Raw genomic sequence first — 19087 nt, 5'->3', positions numbered from 1 at the left:
CAATGCTGTGAGCACAACATTTTAAATTATGATGGTTTAAATCTCAGAGAGGGATACCTGAAATCTTGACAAATAAAACCATGGCTATAGATTTTAGTACTATAAATATAATGAGAATATTTTCTAATTTGGTCGTACTAAGCCTTATAAAATTGAATATGTCCATACGAAGTGTATTTCCTCCTCTCATTTCACAAATGAATTGAGTTTTACCTGCTTTACCACAGCATTTAATGCAAACACAACTCATACAAGAAAAAGGAATGAATAAGCATGATCTGCTCTGTCTAGCTGATGTGAGTGTGGAGATGTCGTAGGAACTCTCCTTTGGTGGTTGTGTCTCCAGGGAAAACGGCCTGGCAGAAGTCGCAAATGTGAGACTGCAGTGCCACGTCTGACATCAGCAAGCCCCCAGACTGTTTCAGGGTGTCAACGCCCCGGGAGGGACTGTCTGACACAGGCATCTGATATAGAATATTAAAAAAAGAGTTTGTGAGGAAGAACTGGAGAACCTATGGCCACATGCTGGATGTTGGTCTGCTGAAGACACCTACCCTAGCTGTGTGCAGAGTCCCGTCTCTGCCGGGACGATCTGCTTGCACTGGATTTTTTGATTCGTTGGAAGAGGCTCCTTGCCACCTGGAGGACTCCAGGCTTGACAGAGGTGCCACCTTCTGCTCCAACTTCCACTCCTCCTTTCTACGCAGTGGAAAATCCATGCAGAGCTTGGACATATCTCCAGCAAGGAGATCAGACAAAGTCCCTACATTTGTGGGGTTGTTTGCTGCAGCTGTTAACGGTTGAGGGTTTTCATGGAAATACACAGGGATTTCCTGGGAACACTGGACGGAGATGGACATCATGTCAGTCAGTTCTCCATTGGGAACAGTGGCACCTGCAGGAAGAAAGTCTCAGGTGCGTTTCATAACAGACACGTATGTGAGCCTTAGAATTATCTTTTATATGGACCTTGCTGTTTCTGCAGGGCTGTTGTGAGTTGGTTCAACAAAGCAGCTTGTCTCAGACAAAGTGACCTCAGGCGAAGAAACTGCTGGTACAGTTCACTGTATGCTTCCTCCATCTTACCAGCTCAGGGATCTGCAGAGACTACAATGGGCTGTAAAGTAAAAAGGATAAAGACAATGGTGACAAATCAGAAACACCACCAAGCGATAGGAATGCTTTAAGCTAAAGGCTCATAATGACATTGCTGACAGGCTCATGTTCAGGACAGTCCTAAAAGACATGATATTTTAATTTTAACTTGCAAATGCACAAATGTCGATCTCACTGACACGTCGCCTCAAAAATCCCTTGTTTAATTGTAAAGGTGACTCTATGGAGGCACCTGCATTTTATGGTTCTCAACTCATTCACTCTGTTTATGTTCAACTGTAATGTACAACCCAGCTGCACAAACACTATCCCTGACATACATTAAAAGGGGCAGATCATGCATCAGGAATCTCTCTTCTTTTTGTTCCTTGTTTCTTAGTTCCTTGAATTGTGTAATCGTGCTGCTGACTGTGACTCTTGTTCTTAGGTCTCTGTTATATATTAAATATTAAATGATTAAATAAAGATCAGATAATGATAGAAATAAAAATGCGGGTGGTTTACCACATCTTTGAAACAGATCTGTGCAGGAGCCTGTAGTTTATATTGCTATTTATCCAACTATATGTGAGGATTGGAACAAACGACAAACCAGTATATGCAAAAGTATGATGTTTCTGCTTACAAGGGGAAATAGAGCATGTGCAGACAAATCTCCGCTCAAATGAAAATGTGAGTTTGTATGTATTTTTTCATCTATAGTACGCACCTGAAGAATGCTACATTTTCTGACTGTATGCTAACATAACCAAAACATATCCAACTAGCGGATTTATACAATTTTAAATTCCCACTTTGATCACACTGCATCGTGAACATCAGTACTGATCTACTTACCCTTGCTAGGCTCGTCGTATGCTCCGTTGCTAGAATTCAGGACGCATAGTCATTCCTCACAAAAGCAACATTTCCCTTGTCGATCCTCCTCCATCTTACACCGGCTTCCTGTTATTGTCAAGGAATCAGACACCATTTAGATCCCGACTTTAATCCACTTTCTGAGCACGGTCTCCAACAAATTTGTGACTGTGAAATCCGTTCTGCAGATGACGTTTTACCAGCCACAGTGATACGTCTCTTCTTCCCTGTTGAGCTAATGGAAAATATTCGTTACTGTTGAACATAAGGAAGTAGCTCTTGAAAAAAAAGAGAGAACTGAAACCCGTTTAGTATAACAAGGAACCTTTGTTGCCTATAAAGATTTTTCAATTGTCTCTGCATCTTGCAAAGGATGTGAGGTGATGATTCTGGTGAGCCACATCACCAAGGAATAGGTTTCAGTTGTGAATGTGTCCTGAAGGGATTGTGCAGATACAATGTCCTGCAAGCACAATGTTAAAGTTACTTGAAATAAACAGACAGCAACTGTCATAGTTTGTTAGGTAAATGGTTTAGTGCTGTACAAAGGTTTAATATTCAGAAAAAAAAATTATATATTTTATTTTGGCACAAATATATAAATTCAATCACTGTCCGTGTCTATGTTTTGTCTATTAAAACTTTTTCAAAACCTCAACCCTTTTCCTCAAGTTCACAAACTTTCCAGGATTTGAAGGAACCATGGGAACCCTGTTAAGTACTCTAGTATCTATAGTACAATCTCATTTAAGCAAAATACTTCTCCCCACACGGCTCTGCCCAGGTACAGTATGTCACCATGTGTCGCAGTGATCCCAGGGTCTTACACTGGTTACAAAGACTGGAGGGGAAAAACTAAATAAACCAAACAAATTTAACTATGTCCAAAACTACACGTTTATATTGTTTCAAATCACAGCTATTGTTTTTATTCTTGAATGAACCCATCAAATCAAAGCATTGATCATCTCTGCCCCCAGAGATCTGCTTGGCAAGCAGCTTCCTGTCTCCAGTGAACTGGTCCATATGGACATGTCTCCTGTGGCTCATCGACTCCTTCTGGCCTCATTTCTTTTCTTGTTTCCTTCTTCCCTTTTTTTTCTATATTCAAGGGTGTGTTATATTCTTGTTCATTTACCTAGTTTTTTTTCCTAATATATTGTGAAAATAGCATAAAAACACCTTAAAAACCTTCAGTTTTAGTCTCTAACCATGAATCACAACAGGTTCTTTTCTGTATTGTGGTGAGGAAGAGTCCCATTTTAACTCGTTTGCGTCACTTTCACTTTCGAGCGAAATAGTTTTTTTCCTGCTTGTGAGGCAGCGGTCATGAGGACTTTGTCTCCTCACTGTGTGATTAGTACAAAAAAAACTACATTTTCTTACATTGAAACTGATGGATGATTCCCAGCAGAAACTGCAGACACTGAGACCTTGATGACGTGAATATCCCACTGACCGAACCGGACGGGATCAGTTTTTTATGATGACGTCCCTACCTCGACTGTGGAAAAAAGGAAACGAGTTTACCTGCGTCAACACGTCAAGCCCCTAAACGCTGCCAAAATAAAACTTCCCGTTTAACAATGCTGCCTTCAAAATAAAAGTCACGACCTCTCGGTAATAAGAAACCATATGAACCTAGTATTACTTCAGCTTTTGGTTTAACTGTTAATATTGTGAGATTACTCAAAATCAGCCTTAAAACCTTCAGACACTAAAAACAAAGTCTGTTTAACAATGGATCCTTGGATATTTTTTAAGTGTGTTGTTATAATTATCTACATTTTATTTAATCCTCAAACCCTTTGGTAAATGCTGTTTTTGTTTGTATGTGAATTTTTTGTTTTTTTGTTTGGTTGTTTTTTTCTTGATGGTTCGCAATTTTTAAGTGTTAAATACTGGAACCTGACAGTAAAAATACATATAAACTCACTTAGGTCCATTAAAACTCCAAAAGTCCCTGAAAAAAAGACCCAGATATTTTGCTTGATTTTATTGATGACTAATTTGACCTAAAATTCAGTAATCAATAATAACCACTGCTCACCCAAATATTTTTGTGTGACACCAATTTTCCTCAGAAAGACGTACCTGCTGTTTACAACAGTATTGTATTATGATGTTGAACCTGTAGTGATCAGTTTTCTTGCCACTTGGAGGCAGTGCAACAAATTGTAATCACAACATTGTCACCTTATGATGTGGTGAACATGTTAATTTACACATTGTGTGCATAAAAAGCAACATCAGCACTCATTTTGGAAATGTACGGTAATGAGTGTTTGTCCACCTGAAGAATATTCACTCTTCGTTTTGCTCTGTTTTGTTCTCGACTAGTTTGTGAGGCATCTGCATCTTCAGCTGCTAACTGCTCTCCTGTCTTCATCAGTGAGTCACTATAGCTGCCTGCTTATCTGTCTGTCTGTCTGACTGTCTGTCTGTCTGTCTGACTGTCTGACTGTCTGTCTGTCTGACTGTCTGTCTGTCTGTCTGAGCAGCTTGCTTGCTGAGAGCAATTAGGGTGAACCAAAACTAGCTGAAGATATATGTTTATATATATATATGTATATGCATATGCTGTGTAGTAGCACTAAATATTAAGTTCACCTGAAGCTGATGGTAAAACCATTACCTCTGCAGGTATTTGGGTAAGAAACAAAGAATTGGACAAATTATAAATTTGACTTCACAACTACACTTGATGAAAAGTGAGTGAGTTCCCCCCTAAGGGAGCATGAATGTGTTTAACAATTAGTTCATCTAATGCTTAATTATTATTTTAAAATATTTCAATCACAAATATGAACTTAATGGCAGTACTAGATGAAAACTCAGTTGATGACCAAAGTCTATAGAAGTTAAGTAATCTGGAAACTATGAACTATCTGTGTCTATACAAAATTTCATGGCAATACATACAGAGTCTGGACTACTGTGACAGATCAACCAAAAGATTGACATTTTCAGAGAACCTGATGGCTTTTGATCAAAACCATTGAGGGTTCAAACCAATTTGGCCCAATTGGTAAAATCATCATTTGACCATTGTGATCCCACTGTGTTTAGTCCTGTTTCTTCAATGTGTGTGTGTGTGTGTGTGTGTGTGTGTGTGTGTGTGTGTGTGTGTGTGTGTGTGTGTGAGTGTGTGTGTGTGTGTGTGTGTGTGTGTGTGTTGTGTGTGTGTGTGTGTGTGTGTGTGTGTGTGTGTGTGTGTGTGTGAGTGTGTGTGTGTGTGTGTGTGTGTGTGTGTGTGAGTGTGTGTGTGTGTGTGTGTGTGTGTGTGTGTGTTGTGTGTATGTGTGCGCGCCCTTCTGGGCATTCAGTGTTGGCATTCAGAATGGAAAAAAATAGACTAACATTAAGGCAGCGGAGTCCTGTGGGTGGCAGAGTGCCTTCCATGCCATCCATCCACTTAGGAGGAGCAGCAGTTTCTGCCCTCAGGGTCAACCCCAGACAGCTGAGTTCACAGCCACCCCCTCGTGATCTTAGAGGGGTGCCAGCTCCCTCTGCCTCAGACTGGTTATATAACTCTGTGTATGGGATGGGGAGTCTTTATCCCTCCCATACTTGGAGTCATGTCTTTGTCAGGTCAACTCTTATCCAAGAGGACACCGTTTCGTTGTTGCCCCTCTCTGTTGCCAGGGTCATCCTCACAACAAGTCCTTTCAGCCCCCCTTTCCCGTCTTAACACCGAAGGGGAACAGGCTTTTTCTGCTGCTGCCTTCAGGCTCTGGAATTGTCTCCTGTCATTGGATCTCGTCCCACCATCAATAATCTTGAATCCAATTTAAAGCCTTTATGACCTTTCTTTTTTATTAAGCCTGTTTCTGTCTTATGATTCTGTCACTGTCTTATTTTCTTTTATCTTATCTTCTGTGGCTTTTACCCTTTTACTGCCTATTTCTCTTGCATCATTTTTGATTCTATCTTTCTTTACTTGTTTTTCCTTTGACATTATTGTCATGTACTTTGACTCAACTCCTGTTGTTTTCAATGTGCTGCATAAATACTTCAGACTTGACTTGATTTAATACGTTATCTTGTTAACAACTCTTCTGTTTGCTGACCTTGTAAGTCTGACCTGTACTGATGTGGTGTAATCTGAGGTCAATTTACATTTTGCCTAATTGACATGATCATTTTGAGAAATCTGGGCAGGGAGAGTCCTGGAAGTCACACATAAAACCCTCAATTTGTCATTTTTACATTATGATTGTGAACAGACAAACAAACAAAACATACACTCTTAAATTGTAAAATATGCTGGTGCTGTAGTTTTTTTTTATATTAGACAGAGCCAGCTGTTTCCACCTGTTTCCAGTCTTAATGCATAGGCATCAGCTGATTCTATCATCATGCTGGGTGCTATCACCGAAGAAAAACTAAAACTAAACTTCAGACTCTTTCTTTGGACTGTGTGAAGACAGAGTCTGTATGTTAGTTCCTATTTATAACAGCTCCTCATGTGTCGAAGGACATGTGTGATGCTTCAACACTTCCGAAGCTCTCAGTGCAAGGTGTTGAAAACTGTTCACAAAAGGTTACTTTTCATAATAGTTGTAAATCTGATATAAATATAAAACACAGCTACTAGTTAGTCTTCATCAACATCCATTTTTAGAAGTCAGATAGTGAATTGTTGCAGTTATTTTTGTGTGGTGTATCTTTTGCCACCATTCTGTGCCAGTGTGTTTGTTGGTTTGCGCTATGTGCTTGCTCTGACCTTGAACCCCTCCCTCCACAAACACACACACACACACACACACACACACACACACGCACACCACACCCTGTCCACCAGCTCCTATGTCGCGGTCTCTTTTGCACTTGATCCTTCTGTGTGTGTGTGTGTGTGTGTGTGTGTGTTGCTGTGAATAACTTCCAGGCATACAGCCAAGAACTATCATCTGCTAGTGCAACACTATCCATCCTGTCAATCTTGTTTTATAATTGTAGCATTCTCATATTCTCCGGCTGAGCAGAGACAAGTTTCCAACATAGTTACACACACACACACACACACACACACACACACACGCACACACACATGCACACACAGGATATCATTTTGTATTGCTTACTATGATTCTCATGCATGTTATTACAGTAATCATTTTTTAAAGATGCAGATTTATAGAAATGTCTCTAGTTTATGGTTGGTGATATATAAAAAAAAGTCATCAATCGCTTCCCGTCCTTCCTCTTCTCCCTGTTTTGCTCTAAACACTTTTTTTGTTAAACATTTTGTTCTCTATTTGCAGAAGTGATGCTCAGTTTTGCAATGCACAGGCAAGAATTTATCAAACATGACAAACTAATATTTGAGCCTTGTACCATTTTAAGAAATAGAGAATTGTGGCTAAAAATGTAATAAAAGAGAGACTTACAGTTTTTTTGTGTGTACAAAACAAACAAAATACTAAGTTTTTATTCAAACTACTTTAGGCAAAATACTGAACAATGAACTTTTGTGGTGCTTTCTCAAGTCTTTATTTTATCCTCTCTGTTAAAATAATAATCACTTTTATATCTGAAATATGATATCACTTGATCAAATGCAAAATATAAAATAATATCCAGGGAGATGAGGCTCACCTTTCACTTATAAATGTAATCCTGCATGGACTAACGGCTCAAGACGGTGATGTGGGGCGCACAGTTATCACAGGGATGGCTTGAGCAATGACGTCTGCCAGCTCATTTATCACCAGACTCCCTCTTAGTGAATGAGACCATATCCAATTACAGAGGTTTCTATGGGCTCAACAATGGCCTGCTATAAATACACTCAGAGGGTTTTCCACACTCAACAACACACCCACACACGTATTAGTGCTGTTGCACAAATATACTGTGCATGTGCAAATAACCGTGTGTTTGGGATGATCATGAGACTTAATGTTCATAATTTTTTACCTTTAACTGTTTTTAGACACATTCATTTCTTGTCTTTATCATCCTGCACTGTGCCGAGATGCTCACGGAAATAAATGAAAATGAATATCAGCAGAAGAGTATTGAGCACCTGCATGAAGGTGTGAATGCATTGACCACGTACAGAGGGTTTTGAAGAAAGATGAAAGAAACACAAGTTCACAGATCGCATTGAACAGGTTCATGAAGTTGTTTTCAGCTCAGTCTATCATCAATAAGCAACAGGTGCTGTATCCTCACAAACAAACCTATTAGCTTTCCTCCCGCTGGAGCAATATCTTCTCCAGAAATCAGCTACTCTCTCTCACACACACACACACACACACACACACACACATACACACATCTTTGTAACAGTATGCAATTTTTCACAAGTTAATTGCTGAATTAAAATTATGCTGATGTTAAAATTTAAGTGCGGAGTAGAATAATTTTCTCATAGACTTCTATTGGAACAGACTTCTTTTTACAACCAGTGGAGTCGCCATCTTCTGGTCATTCAAGAGAATACAGGTTTTAGGCACTTCTGCATTGGCTTCACTTTCCGGGTTTGGTGACTACGTCCATTTTTATATAAAGTCTATGGCTAATTCTCAAGAATAATCCTGACACTTTAGGCTGAGATGGTGACTGTTATAAACATGTTAAGTGCTGAACATCTGCATGTTAGCTTTCTAACATTAGCCTTTTGCTAGGAACAGCCTCAGAAAGCTGTTGGCATGGCTGCTCTAAAATAAATAATAAAAATAGCAATTTAATGTTGTAATTGGTCATTTTATCTACTTGATGATCTGTTGAATTTATGAAAACCCTTTAGTAACTGTAACTTTCCAATGAATTAAACCTCAAGAAGCTTCATGTAACATAAAATACACACATAAAGTACAATAAACCTTTAAGTTGTTCTTAAGAACAATAGCCTATTTGTTCAAATGTAGGCTATAGAGTTTAAAGAAAATGTTTTGATGTAATCCACTCTAATGTTACATGTTTCAAGCATTTCCTGTAGATCTATTAAGGAGAGGCTGCAGAAGCAAAGTGTAAAACATGTAGCTCAGCATTTTGTGCAACAAATCACCTTGACAAGTGAGACAAGTTCTGGTCAGAACACGATGTCTCAAGTGCACATGGTGTAAGACAACACTTTGTTCCTGAATGCTGAGTCTTGCATGTTGGGGCACTGGTCAGAAGTTGAGGGGCCGATGGCAGCTCCGGATGGTCAATTTCCACTTTTGGAAAAGTTGGTGTCAAGAAGCACAGCGAGTTCTAACATGAGATACACAGAAGTGACAAATCAAAGAAAGAACAAAATGTCGTCAGGTACTAGACGATGACACAAGCCTCCAGAACCATTTCAATCCACTTAGATCCACTGGCTTAGATTTTACAAGTCTCAGCAGCTCTATGCATGAACAACATTCCTCTGACAGATATTCAGGTATTGTGTGTTTGGACGATAGTGGTGGAGAGCAGACGACAATATTAATATTTGAAAACTCTGTTAACATGGATTTCTGGATTGCATGTTCAATGACAATGTTTTTTTCATGTTTTTTTTTTCATGCAATGCCAATGCTTTCACCATTTGAAATTTTGACATTATCAGCCATATACAAATATAGTTAACATGAGGAAAGGATTGTTGCAATGAACCTTAAATTGTCTTTAAGTTAGGGTCAGGCAACGAAAATACTTGAGGTTAAGGAGATATCATGGTTACAGGAAGAAGACAAAATGTGAATTAAAGTTATAGGACATGAACTCAAGCATGGAAGTCAGACATGGTACATTCCAACGGATAAACTCTCCACTCTCTGCTCTGGCACAGAAGGTTGGAATTAGACATAAACACCTTAAGGCGCAAAATTGTCCAATGCGGATGCACTTCCAAGGGATTCTGAGCTGGTCAAATATGTTGGTTCAAAATCTTCCCTAAGTGTCAAGTTAGGTTGCAATCTGGTGACTGTTTACACCACATGTTATTTACATACTCATCAAATCTTTCAACAACAAATCGTGCTTTGTGTGGAGGTATTAAAAACATAATTTGCTGTAAATCTTTTATCTTTTATCTTGGTTTTTCTACATTTTTTACGGGATATGTATTTTGAGTTTAGGCAACATGAACAGGCCACAACAGGTCAGACCAACGTGTCTGACATGCTGTAGATATGTGACTATAAAGAATGAAAAGTCCCACTGAAAATCAGATTTGATTCACCCTGTAGATAACTCTGTGTCTAAATGTTTTGGCAACAACCAAAGGAACTTTCTGAACGGTTGCATTCATCTAAATCCACCTTATGAAACTTGTCTGCTGTTCCCATTACATCTGACTTTGGCAGCATGCTCACCATTTTGTACCATAATGAACACCTCAGTTCAGGCTAGCTTTCATATTGCCTCCTCCTCTTTTCTCCCCTTGTCCCCTTTTTCCACTCTGTCTGCCAACACCAAAATCCAGATGACCGCTATGTGGTGTACAGTGGGATCGGGTGTCGAGCGGCTGAATGCAGTCAGTGCTGCAGTCTGCTGTGGCTGAGAGTGGGACGGTGTTGGCTTCCTCTGGTCGGGGATGATGCCAACATTAGTGCCATGTGTGACAAAACAACGCAGACACAGTGTGGAGGAGACGAAGGACTACTTTTGGTCACTTTTCATCACATCAATATGCAACAAGCTGCAGCACAGTGGGGCTTGTGTTAAATAAAGATATGCTTTGTTGTCTGCTGTGTATCAGCTGACAATTTTTTCACTCTTCTTAAAGGAGCAGGGATTTTTTTTTTCTGATATGAAAACCAACAATGAATAGATCCTGCTAACAAGTTTTGCCAATGTAGCCAAACCATCAAGCTTCTATATCTTCTCCTGGTGCTTCGTTGAGCGTGTTCGTGTTGTAACGTTGACTAGCAGATAACGCAAAGAATATCTGACTGGTGAAATTTGTGTGGTTTGGGGGGGGGGGGTTGACCTGGTGATGGTGGTCCAGTTATTAAAATTCATCGTGGGGGAAACGTGAATGTCTGTACTAAATTCCACAACATTAATTCTGTGTTGATGACACGTACAGTGTCCTGCTGCTGTAAATACTCACTGTTTCATCAAATCAGCAGCTGAAAAACAATTCACTTCTGTTGAGTGGCTTTTGCTAAAAACCGCAGTGTGCAACAGTGTCCAGAGATTTTATCAGCTTCACAACTTCAATAGGAGGGAACGGGCTTTAGTGCGTTTGGCAAGTCAAAAACTATGAAGGGAGAAGATTGAAGCTTTAAGTCACCTCGGAAGATTTGCTGACAATGGTAAAAATATATGGTATTACAATTTTAAAGCTTAATGCTCCAAAGGATAAAATACAAACTATACATCCTATGAAATTTGGAAATATATTTCATATTTTGTCGCATATCATTTCGTGTTCATTTCAAACAGTAAAAATGACAAATCAAGAATGAAAACTGAGAATACGTGACAAAGAAATGAAACTCAAACATATGGAGGAACTGAAAATTCTTCTTTCAGAGCAGAAACCATACAAAACCAAAAGATATATTAGAAGAATGAATGAAACCTTCGTCTTTGACGACCAAACAACTGAGCTCTCGAGCAGCAGAGCAGCGCCACAATATAAGAGAGACAAATTAAAGACCATGATCTGACAAAGGAAATACAACACTCTATTTCCTCACATTCAAATGAAGGCAGCCAGTGGTATATTTTTAAAAACATTTATTATCAAATATTCTCTGTCTCTGAATACTTTTGCACCATTATACAAAAGCCCTGGCAGCATTATTTTTTTCCACACACATGTTCCAAACTAAACTCATACAGAAGGAGAGGGAAGTATCTTTCTCACTGTCTGAACATTGTCAACATTGTGAATACCTGCTCATCATCTCGTCACATTTCACTGTGATTTCTTAAGATTCTGTATTTCTTTAGTTCATTTTGAGATTTAAAAAAAAAAAAATCAACATGTAAAAAAAAAAAAATTCAGAAGAAAGTGGAAGACAGTAAGAGAATCTTTTCACAGAGGTGATGTTCATAAACGATTAAGTCAGCATGTTACAGCCACAGACTAGTTAAGGTCAAACATAAGATGTCTGAATATGCTTCAAGCATTGTGGGTTTTTTCAAAATATATCCTGAAATGTGCTCTGACATACTTTAATCTCAATGGACTGCTCTGCTGTAGTTCCAACTTTCACTGCCTCAGGAAACATGTGAACAGGATTTTATGAATGTAGATCCTAAACCACATTTCTCCACTTGTTGCCCTTTGAGTTTAGCAGTGTGCGTTCAAGTATTGTATGCCCTTTGTCAAACTATGTTTTGATATTCACATGAATTTAAAGCTGGCACAGACTTGAAATCATATTCATCAATGAGGAGTTCAATATGAATTCTGATGGTGACACATTTTTTTCCATGTCTGCAACAAATGGGGGATTGTACTGTGATATCTGGAATGAAAAATCACTTTGTGTCCATTTAATGTGCTTCATGGACTGAGGCGTTATAAAAGGCACTTTGCGTTTTCAATAGACAAGTCGATTTTTGTTCTCAAAAGCTGGAGAAGTATGTTATTACAGGGATACGCTGTTCAACAGGAGCTCTGCCAGCATCAGCATTTACAAGGTCTTGCAAAATGGCAGCACAAGAGTTATGGCGTAACATTGTGTTTAGCTTAAGGCAATAAGGTTCGTAACTGAGAGTATCAAAATAAGAGTAAACTTTGGTCCGAGACCTTCCACAGGAGCACGAGTATGACTAAAACTATCCTTTGTGATACAAAGAAATTTGTAAATTGGTAAATGAAGTACGACTCCGCAGTTCTTTTTTTTTACAAACAGGACTTGTGATTCTGTCTACCCCTTTCAGCTAAATAATCTACATCCTCAGATTCTTAGTGGGGTCAAAAAGTAATTTCAAAAACAATGTTTTTTTAAAAATTAGTGTGTTTCTGAGTACGTATCACTGCATTGCATCTACCCAAATACCCATGTCTTTTTAAGCTGCATAGCAACATTCACACATATAGCACGGCAATAAAGTCAATTTACAAATGGACACAAAATATATGTGAACTGTACTGTCCATACTCCTGAACTGTTCATATTGTTTCAGTTCTGTCTATGACAGTTTCATGGAACTGAAATAAATGTTTATGTAGCACTCACACAGGTACCATATTCAGTTTTTAAAATGAATGTTAGAAAAATAAGGGTCTCTTGAATAATGTCAGACATCTGACAACACACAGGTCAGCGTGAGAGAGGCAGGTTCACCAGTTGAGTTCAGCGATGAAACCTCTCATTAAATGCGTTCCTCCATCTGTGTGCCGAGCATTTTTACATATCAAACATGTTTTTTTCAGAATGGCAGTGTATCCAGGAAGATTTTCTCCACAATTGGTGGAGGTGGGACCAAGTCCTCCAGTTTCAGGTAAAAGATGCGCTGCAGGCCTTGTGTGCACAGAGTTCTCAGTTCGGGGAGTTTGCCCAGAAGACGAGAAAGATAGTTGGGCTGGGTCCTGGTTGGTTCTGATCCGTTTCCACTCACATGTTCCCTTAAACTAGTGATGAGATGATTCTGAAAGTCCTCAACCCGTTTGGGCTCCTTGAGGCCATGACGATCTGGGTACAAAAGATGTTTGTATCAGAAACACAGTCCTGAATATAGATACGAAATACAAATGCAGTAAAATTCACCAAAAAACGAAAGGCCCTCACCAGTGATGATAACAAGCGCCGCAAGGCAGGAAAAAAAGGAGATGTCTAAGTTCATGCGGTGAAGGCTCTGGGAGAAATCCATGATCGAGTCGATCCAGTCACCGAAACTGCGAACACACTGCAGTCGGTGGAGGACCACGCCGTTGCAGAAGATTAACTTGTCCTTCTCTGGATTTGACCTGTGCAGATTCAAGCCATTAGAACAATCAAAGCATTGGCGGTGTAGTGAAACAATAGTTAACACGTTTTAAAGAAAGCCTACCTGTATGCGAGTCGGAGGATGAAGAGCTCAACAAAGGCAGATTCAAGCAGCAGCTCCTGGTCCTCTGTGCAGAAGTCTGTGAATCCAGGGATGGTTTCAGCCCATTGTCTGATCACATCCAAGGCACCGGTCAGCAGGTCATAAAACTGCTGGATGTCACCAGCGTCTTCCTTTTCTTTCAGGTTTTCCACTGTCTCCTGGTACTGAGGAGGGAGAGGAAACAAAGGGTCTCTTTCACTGAACTGAAGTGTTTGCTGTATTTATTTTCATTCTACATCATGTAGCCAGTCTGACCAGTACAAAGGAGCTCTGGACAGGCCGCATGTGTTGAGTTTTTACCTTGGAGTAATCCAGCTTTCCAGTGGTTGGGTTTGAGTCCAAATGTGCCCTGACAAGAGAGGATATGATGTTGACACTGGGGGTTGTGGACGAAGCTTCGGCCACAGTCTTGGGTTTTGAGGGAAGGCGACCCCGGCGACCTTTAAGGCTGTCCGTGCGCACAACTAAGAGAAAGATAAAAGAGGAGAGGAACACTATCAGCACACGTTTGTGACTCTCACATTGCTGTCGCTGCACCCCACTCTTTAAAAAACAACTGCTGTGTCAGTTTCAGTTTCCCATTTTCTGCAGTTGGTCATGAAAGGCTCCAGTTACATGATGTGCCATTTCTAGCACTGGTCTCACAAGATAAATGATCATCATAAATCAGTCACTGAAAGCTTTGAGAGAGTCTGACTTTGCATTACCTTCTTTGACCATTCCCACTACGAGACATTTCTGGAAACGGCAGAACTGGCAGCGGTTCCTCCTCCTCTTGTCCACCGGACAGTCTTTATTAGCAAGGCACACGTACTTTGCATTTTTCTGCACAGTTCTCTGTGGAACAGGGAATAAAATTACATTGTTATATCATTTAATAATGCTGCGCACATATAATATAATAAATTATAGAGATGCATCAATAAATCTGCGCACTATCTTATGTTGAATAAGCAATTATGATTATTTATTTTTTATCCAGTTCATTGTCTGACTTAACAAAAAAATCAGCAGGATAAAAATGTTAATTGGTATCAGCCAATAAAATATGGTGCATTACAGGTAAATGTTCAATATAAATGTCTGCCCATATTAATCTATTTTTTTACATAGACACATAACATAAGCAAAATCTTTGAATAAAGATACCCTGAATCTGAATTGAGATTAATTTATGTAATTTTGTAAGGGTGTCACTGTTTCTAAGTTTCCTTAAACATATACTTACTTTCTGAACAACATACACTTTAATACCATTATGTCCCGTGATAAGGTAATATCAGCCACTGTTTGGCTATTTATTCTACACAGAATAATAATGAACCTCAATTATTATTATTATATGAAACCTATACGCTTTGTTGTACTGTAGGATAAACTTGCAAAATGCATCTGTTTACCTTGAAGAAACCTTTGCATCCCTCACAGGTGCGGACTCCATAGTGCTGACAGGATGCATTGTCCCCACACACTGCACAGTGGCCCTCACTGGATCCTGGGTTGTGGGTCTTAGGGGACGACATGGCCCCCTCCATTATCCTGGGGCTTTCCACAGGTACATGATCCAGGGACATGGGGGGACAATGAAGTGGAGAGACGTGCTGCTGGTGAGACAAGAAGAAGGGGTCGTCCTGGCCTGACTGAACATCCTGATGCTGCCCCAGGGGAGAGTGCTGTTCCGATGTGGGGCTAAAGGTGAAAAAGGAGAGCTGCTGAGCCATGGCGGCCTTATCAGCCACAGATGAGGGGGGTGCTGAGGGGTAGGAGCAAAAAGGGGAATCCCAGGCGGGTGCAGACTGGGTCTGAAAGCCTGGTGTTGGAGGAGAAGCAGCGGCATAAACTGGGCTGCCATAGTAGTCTGAACCGCATGACGACAGTGTTTCATCGAGGCAGCTGAATGCAAAGGAGCCTGGGTAACAGCCGTACACCTGGAGATCATCCAGCTTGAAGGCCTGGTTCTGCATCTGAGGGCTGGAGCTTTCAGCTACCATGGCATGATTGAATGGCACTGTAGAGGCGGGAGGAGAGGTGGTAATCCTGCAGGAATAAGCATCAAACTCCCCCACATAGCCATTTCCCACCAAGGTGTTGATGCTGGGCAACGAAGATGTAGACAGCTGGTCCTTTTGGCCACTGATGTCCATCACCAGTTTGGCACTGAGGTCAGGATTCAAGAACTCAGAGCTGAAGTAGGTGTCATGGGGCAGGGATGCATACTGGGCTTGTACACAGGGCATCGCTAGGAGAGAGGACAGACACAATTACTATGGATGAAAATAAACCTCATGTAAGATAAAAATGGCTTACCTTTATATATACTAAATATGTTATTAAAGCAACTGTAAATGTCTCAATGATTATGTGTATTATGTATTTAAATGCATTGTAAAAAAAAATTGCAAGAAATAAAACTTAGAAAATAGAACCAATTGATTTGAAGCACTGAGGATAACTGGAGCTGAAGAGGAATTTACTGTTTAAACATCTGTATTAAATGAGATGTGGCTTAATAAATTAATATTATAATTTTATAATCCTCCCTCTACATGCATCCAAACAGTAGCCTACATTGGCACCTTGAACGCACACAGTCTCATTTCCACAACATGCCATTTCTCTGGCTTCAGGGCCTATGTGTCCTCTTTAGAAAATGCAGAGGGTGGTCCAGCAGAGCAATCCGATATAACCAGATATTGTGTTACTGTCTGTTAATGTTCTGAATCCTCCTTCAGTTGGGGGGCAACCCTCTGTCACAGGGACTATACCAGGGAGTGTTGCAGATTGTATTTCAGGGTGGGCTGTATGCCAGCTGAGATGTGAAGGGTGGCAAAGCCTGTTTGCGTGTGTACGTGTGTGCGTGTGTGTGTGTGAGCATGGTTGGGTGAAAGGACATGTATCCACAAGTGGTAACTTCCTAACGATATTTTTTTCTCAGTACAAAATGTACTGCGCGTCTCACGAGAACACCTGACCATTCCTCGAAAGCTCTTAACAAAACCTAAAACCTAAAACAAAACTGTAAGTTTCCTTATCTTACCATTAAAGCTTGATTCAAACATAAAGACTGAGCTCTGAACAATTTACTTTACTTGCTCTACACCGCTTTTGTAGTTTTTCAGCAAAGTACTCGTGGTACAGTTGCAGCAGCAGTATTATTACCAGCAGGGGTCAATCATTCAGTTACACCCTGGGACCTTTCCTCAATAAGAACAAAATAAACTCAATATAAAACTGTGGTGTAACAGAGAATGTCTATTTTGCATTATAATTAAATTACACCAAATTGACAGTTTTATTAGGTACACCGAGCTAATACTGGGGCTCAGTCATTGGTGTTGATTCAACATCATGGTCAGTTTGGAGACTGTGGTTTGTTGGTATTGTTGGTAAGATTTGCTTGTAAGAATGTACTAGTCTGCATTAGTTTTAGCAAAGTGTACCCAATGAACTTTCTACTAAGTGTAAAGCTTAGACTACTACAGATATGACAATCTTTGAACATGCCGTCCCACCAAACTGTAGTAATAGTTGAAAGAAACACAAAGTTACTCATATACAGTAATAAAATAAAACGACCAGTTCACTGTCACTCACCTGATTCATGTAAATATCCGGACCTCGAAGCTTGTCATTAATTCCAAACCAGTGAAACCAATGAATGTCACCTCTGCCAGCTGCTGTCAGGGCACACACTCATTCAAACACACTGGCGCACACACACTGGGTCGGACCAACGCCGACGACTTCACACACTCTTGTTTTATTTTGGCTGCGTCGACAAAAAGGCGGGCCCATGCCCATAGATGGTAAACGGGGCGGTGGAACTTTCCGGAACGCTGGCCAATCGGCGCGGCGCTCACGGCTTACGTCCTTCCGTGTGACGCACGCTCGGGATTCCATTGACGCAAGAGCGGGGGGATAGTGCGTGCTAAATATAACCCGACAACGACAGCGGCGCTCACGTGGGTCTATAACTGGATGAAAAGCGCTAAAAATAACCTCGGTTTTGGAGGCGCAGACGTTGTTCTGACTGGAAACCGAGAGTCGATGGCGCGTTGACAACGGGGAGGCGTCTTATCTCAGCACAGGCCAGGAAACACCTGTGGGGTTCCTTCATGAAACAGGACCATTGTTGTCATACGTGGGGCTAGAAAGCCCCTCTGCTCTGGTGTCATGAGCACACGCATGTACTATCAGCATCTAAACTGTAAATACCCGTCTGTATCATTTTATACATGCGGAAAAAAATGACCTTCATTAACATTGGAAAAGGGAGCAGACTTTTAAAAAATTAAATAAAAACCCTAGTTGAATTATTCAACGTTCATTTTTGCCTGTTTTTAATCATATGATTATTTGTTTATGTGAGTTGTTTAACGCTGAACACGTTGGTTTCCCACTCACACCTAATAATGACTCAACACCCTTATCCCGAGGTCATTGGTGTTCATTGGTTCTGGGGCTTTCTCTCATTTCACATGAGCTTCATCTGAAGAGGAGAGTTTGCCCATCAGCCATGGAATTGCAGACAACTTTTTCCAAGCACTTTTGCGGCCAACCATGTTGTCTTAAAAGTTGAGTTGTAGCACATTCTTGACCCCGGAAACAGCTATTGACAAGACAGTAGGTTCCCTTCATTAACTCTGTCATTCATTTCTAGTCATCTGAAGAAAAAAAAATGGAATCATTATTCAAATCAAACATTGAAATTTAAACATCTGCATCATGTGATTTCACTGAGAGCTCCAAAACAAGGACTAAACAGACAACGAGGTGTGATTGTTTTATACATTTATAAAATTGACTCAATAAAAGTATGAATATAAAAATGATAGCATAATGAATAATTGATGAGACAAAGTATCACTTTTTGAATGGTGATGAATGAACTTGTTGCAACAGATGATTATCATTAGAGAGAATCCATTCAGTTCAGATAGACTGTTATTTCAGTCAAACACAATCGATCCTCAGTCAGAACAATTATCTTTATTCTGACCTCCTACATACTTTACGGCAATTACAGTCATTTTACAGACCATTTCATACTGTCATGGTAATTTGCACTATGTGTGTCCGCAGCTGCAGGCGTCTGTTTGTCAGCATCAATTTAAGCATCACTTAATACCCCCATGTCATAACT

At 40.1% G+C, this 19087-nt stretch overlaps 2 protein-coding genes across 7 annotated transcripts; both read right to left on the bottom strand.

Annotated features, from left to right (window-relative positions):
- Window positions 1–202: 202 nt before the first annotated feature.
- Window positions 203–3514, bottom strand: zgc:113184 (uncharacterized protein LOC553745 homolog). 6 transcript variants are annotated; one of them, XM_035632348.2, is made up of 7 exons: window positions 3361–3511; window positions 2300–2437; window positions 2175–2209; window positions 1954–2061; window positions 970–1117; window positions 555–895; window positions 203–464 (listed from the first exon to the last, which is right to left on the bottom strand). In XM_035632348.2, the coding sequence occupies exons 5-7, from the start codon at window positions 1079–1081 to the stop codon at window positions 288–290; spliced, it is 630 nt and encodes a 209-aa protein (XP_035488241.1). In that variant the 5' UTR covers window positions 1082–1117; window positions 1954–2061; window positions 2175–2209; window positions 2300–2437; window positions 3361–3511; the 3' UTR covers window positions 203–287. The 6 variants fall into 6 exon arrangements, with proteins under 6 accessions (XP_035488241.1, XP_035488239.1, XP_035488236.1 ...); XM_035632346.2 differs by lacking the exon at window positions 2300–2437 and having other exon boundaries at window positions 3361–3514; XM_035632343.2 differs by having other exon boundaries at window positions 1954–2209.
- An 8108-nt stretch (window positions 3515–11622) lies between these two features.
- On the bottom strand, window positions 11623–17695 carry LOC118309807 (nuclear receptor subfamily 4 group A member 1-like). Its single transcript, XM_035632319.2, has 7 exons — window positions 17539–17695; window positions 15345–16183; window positions 14652–14781; window positions 14245–14408; window positions 13906–14108; window positions 13644–13822; window positions 11623–13547 (listed from the first exon to the last, which is right to left on the bottom strand). Exons 2-7 carry the CDS (start codon window positions 16179–16181, stop codon window positions 13285–13287), a joined length of 1776 nt encoding a protein of 591 aa, XP_035488212.1. The 5' UTR covers window positions 16182–16183; window positions 17539–17695; the 3' UTR covers window positions 11623–13284.
- Window positions 17696–19087: the final 1392 nt, after the last annotated feature.

Source organism: Scophthalmus maximus, chromosome 6 (genome assembly GCF_022379125.1).
Source record: "Scophthalmus maximus strain ysfricsl-2021 chromosome 6, ASM2237912v1, whole genome shotgun sequence".
Lineage (NCBI taxonomy): Eukaryota > Metazoa > Chordata > Actinopteri > Pleuronectiformes > Scophthalmidae > Scophthalmus > Scophthalmus maximus.
The sequence above is the reverse complement of the archived record's forward strand: the minus strand, read 5'-3'. Positions and strand labels throughout refer to the sequence as shown.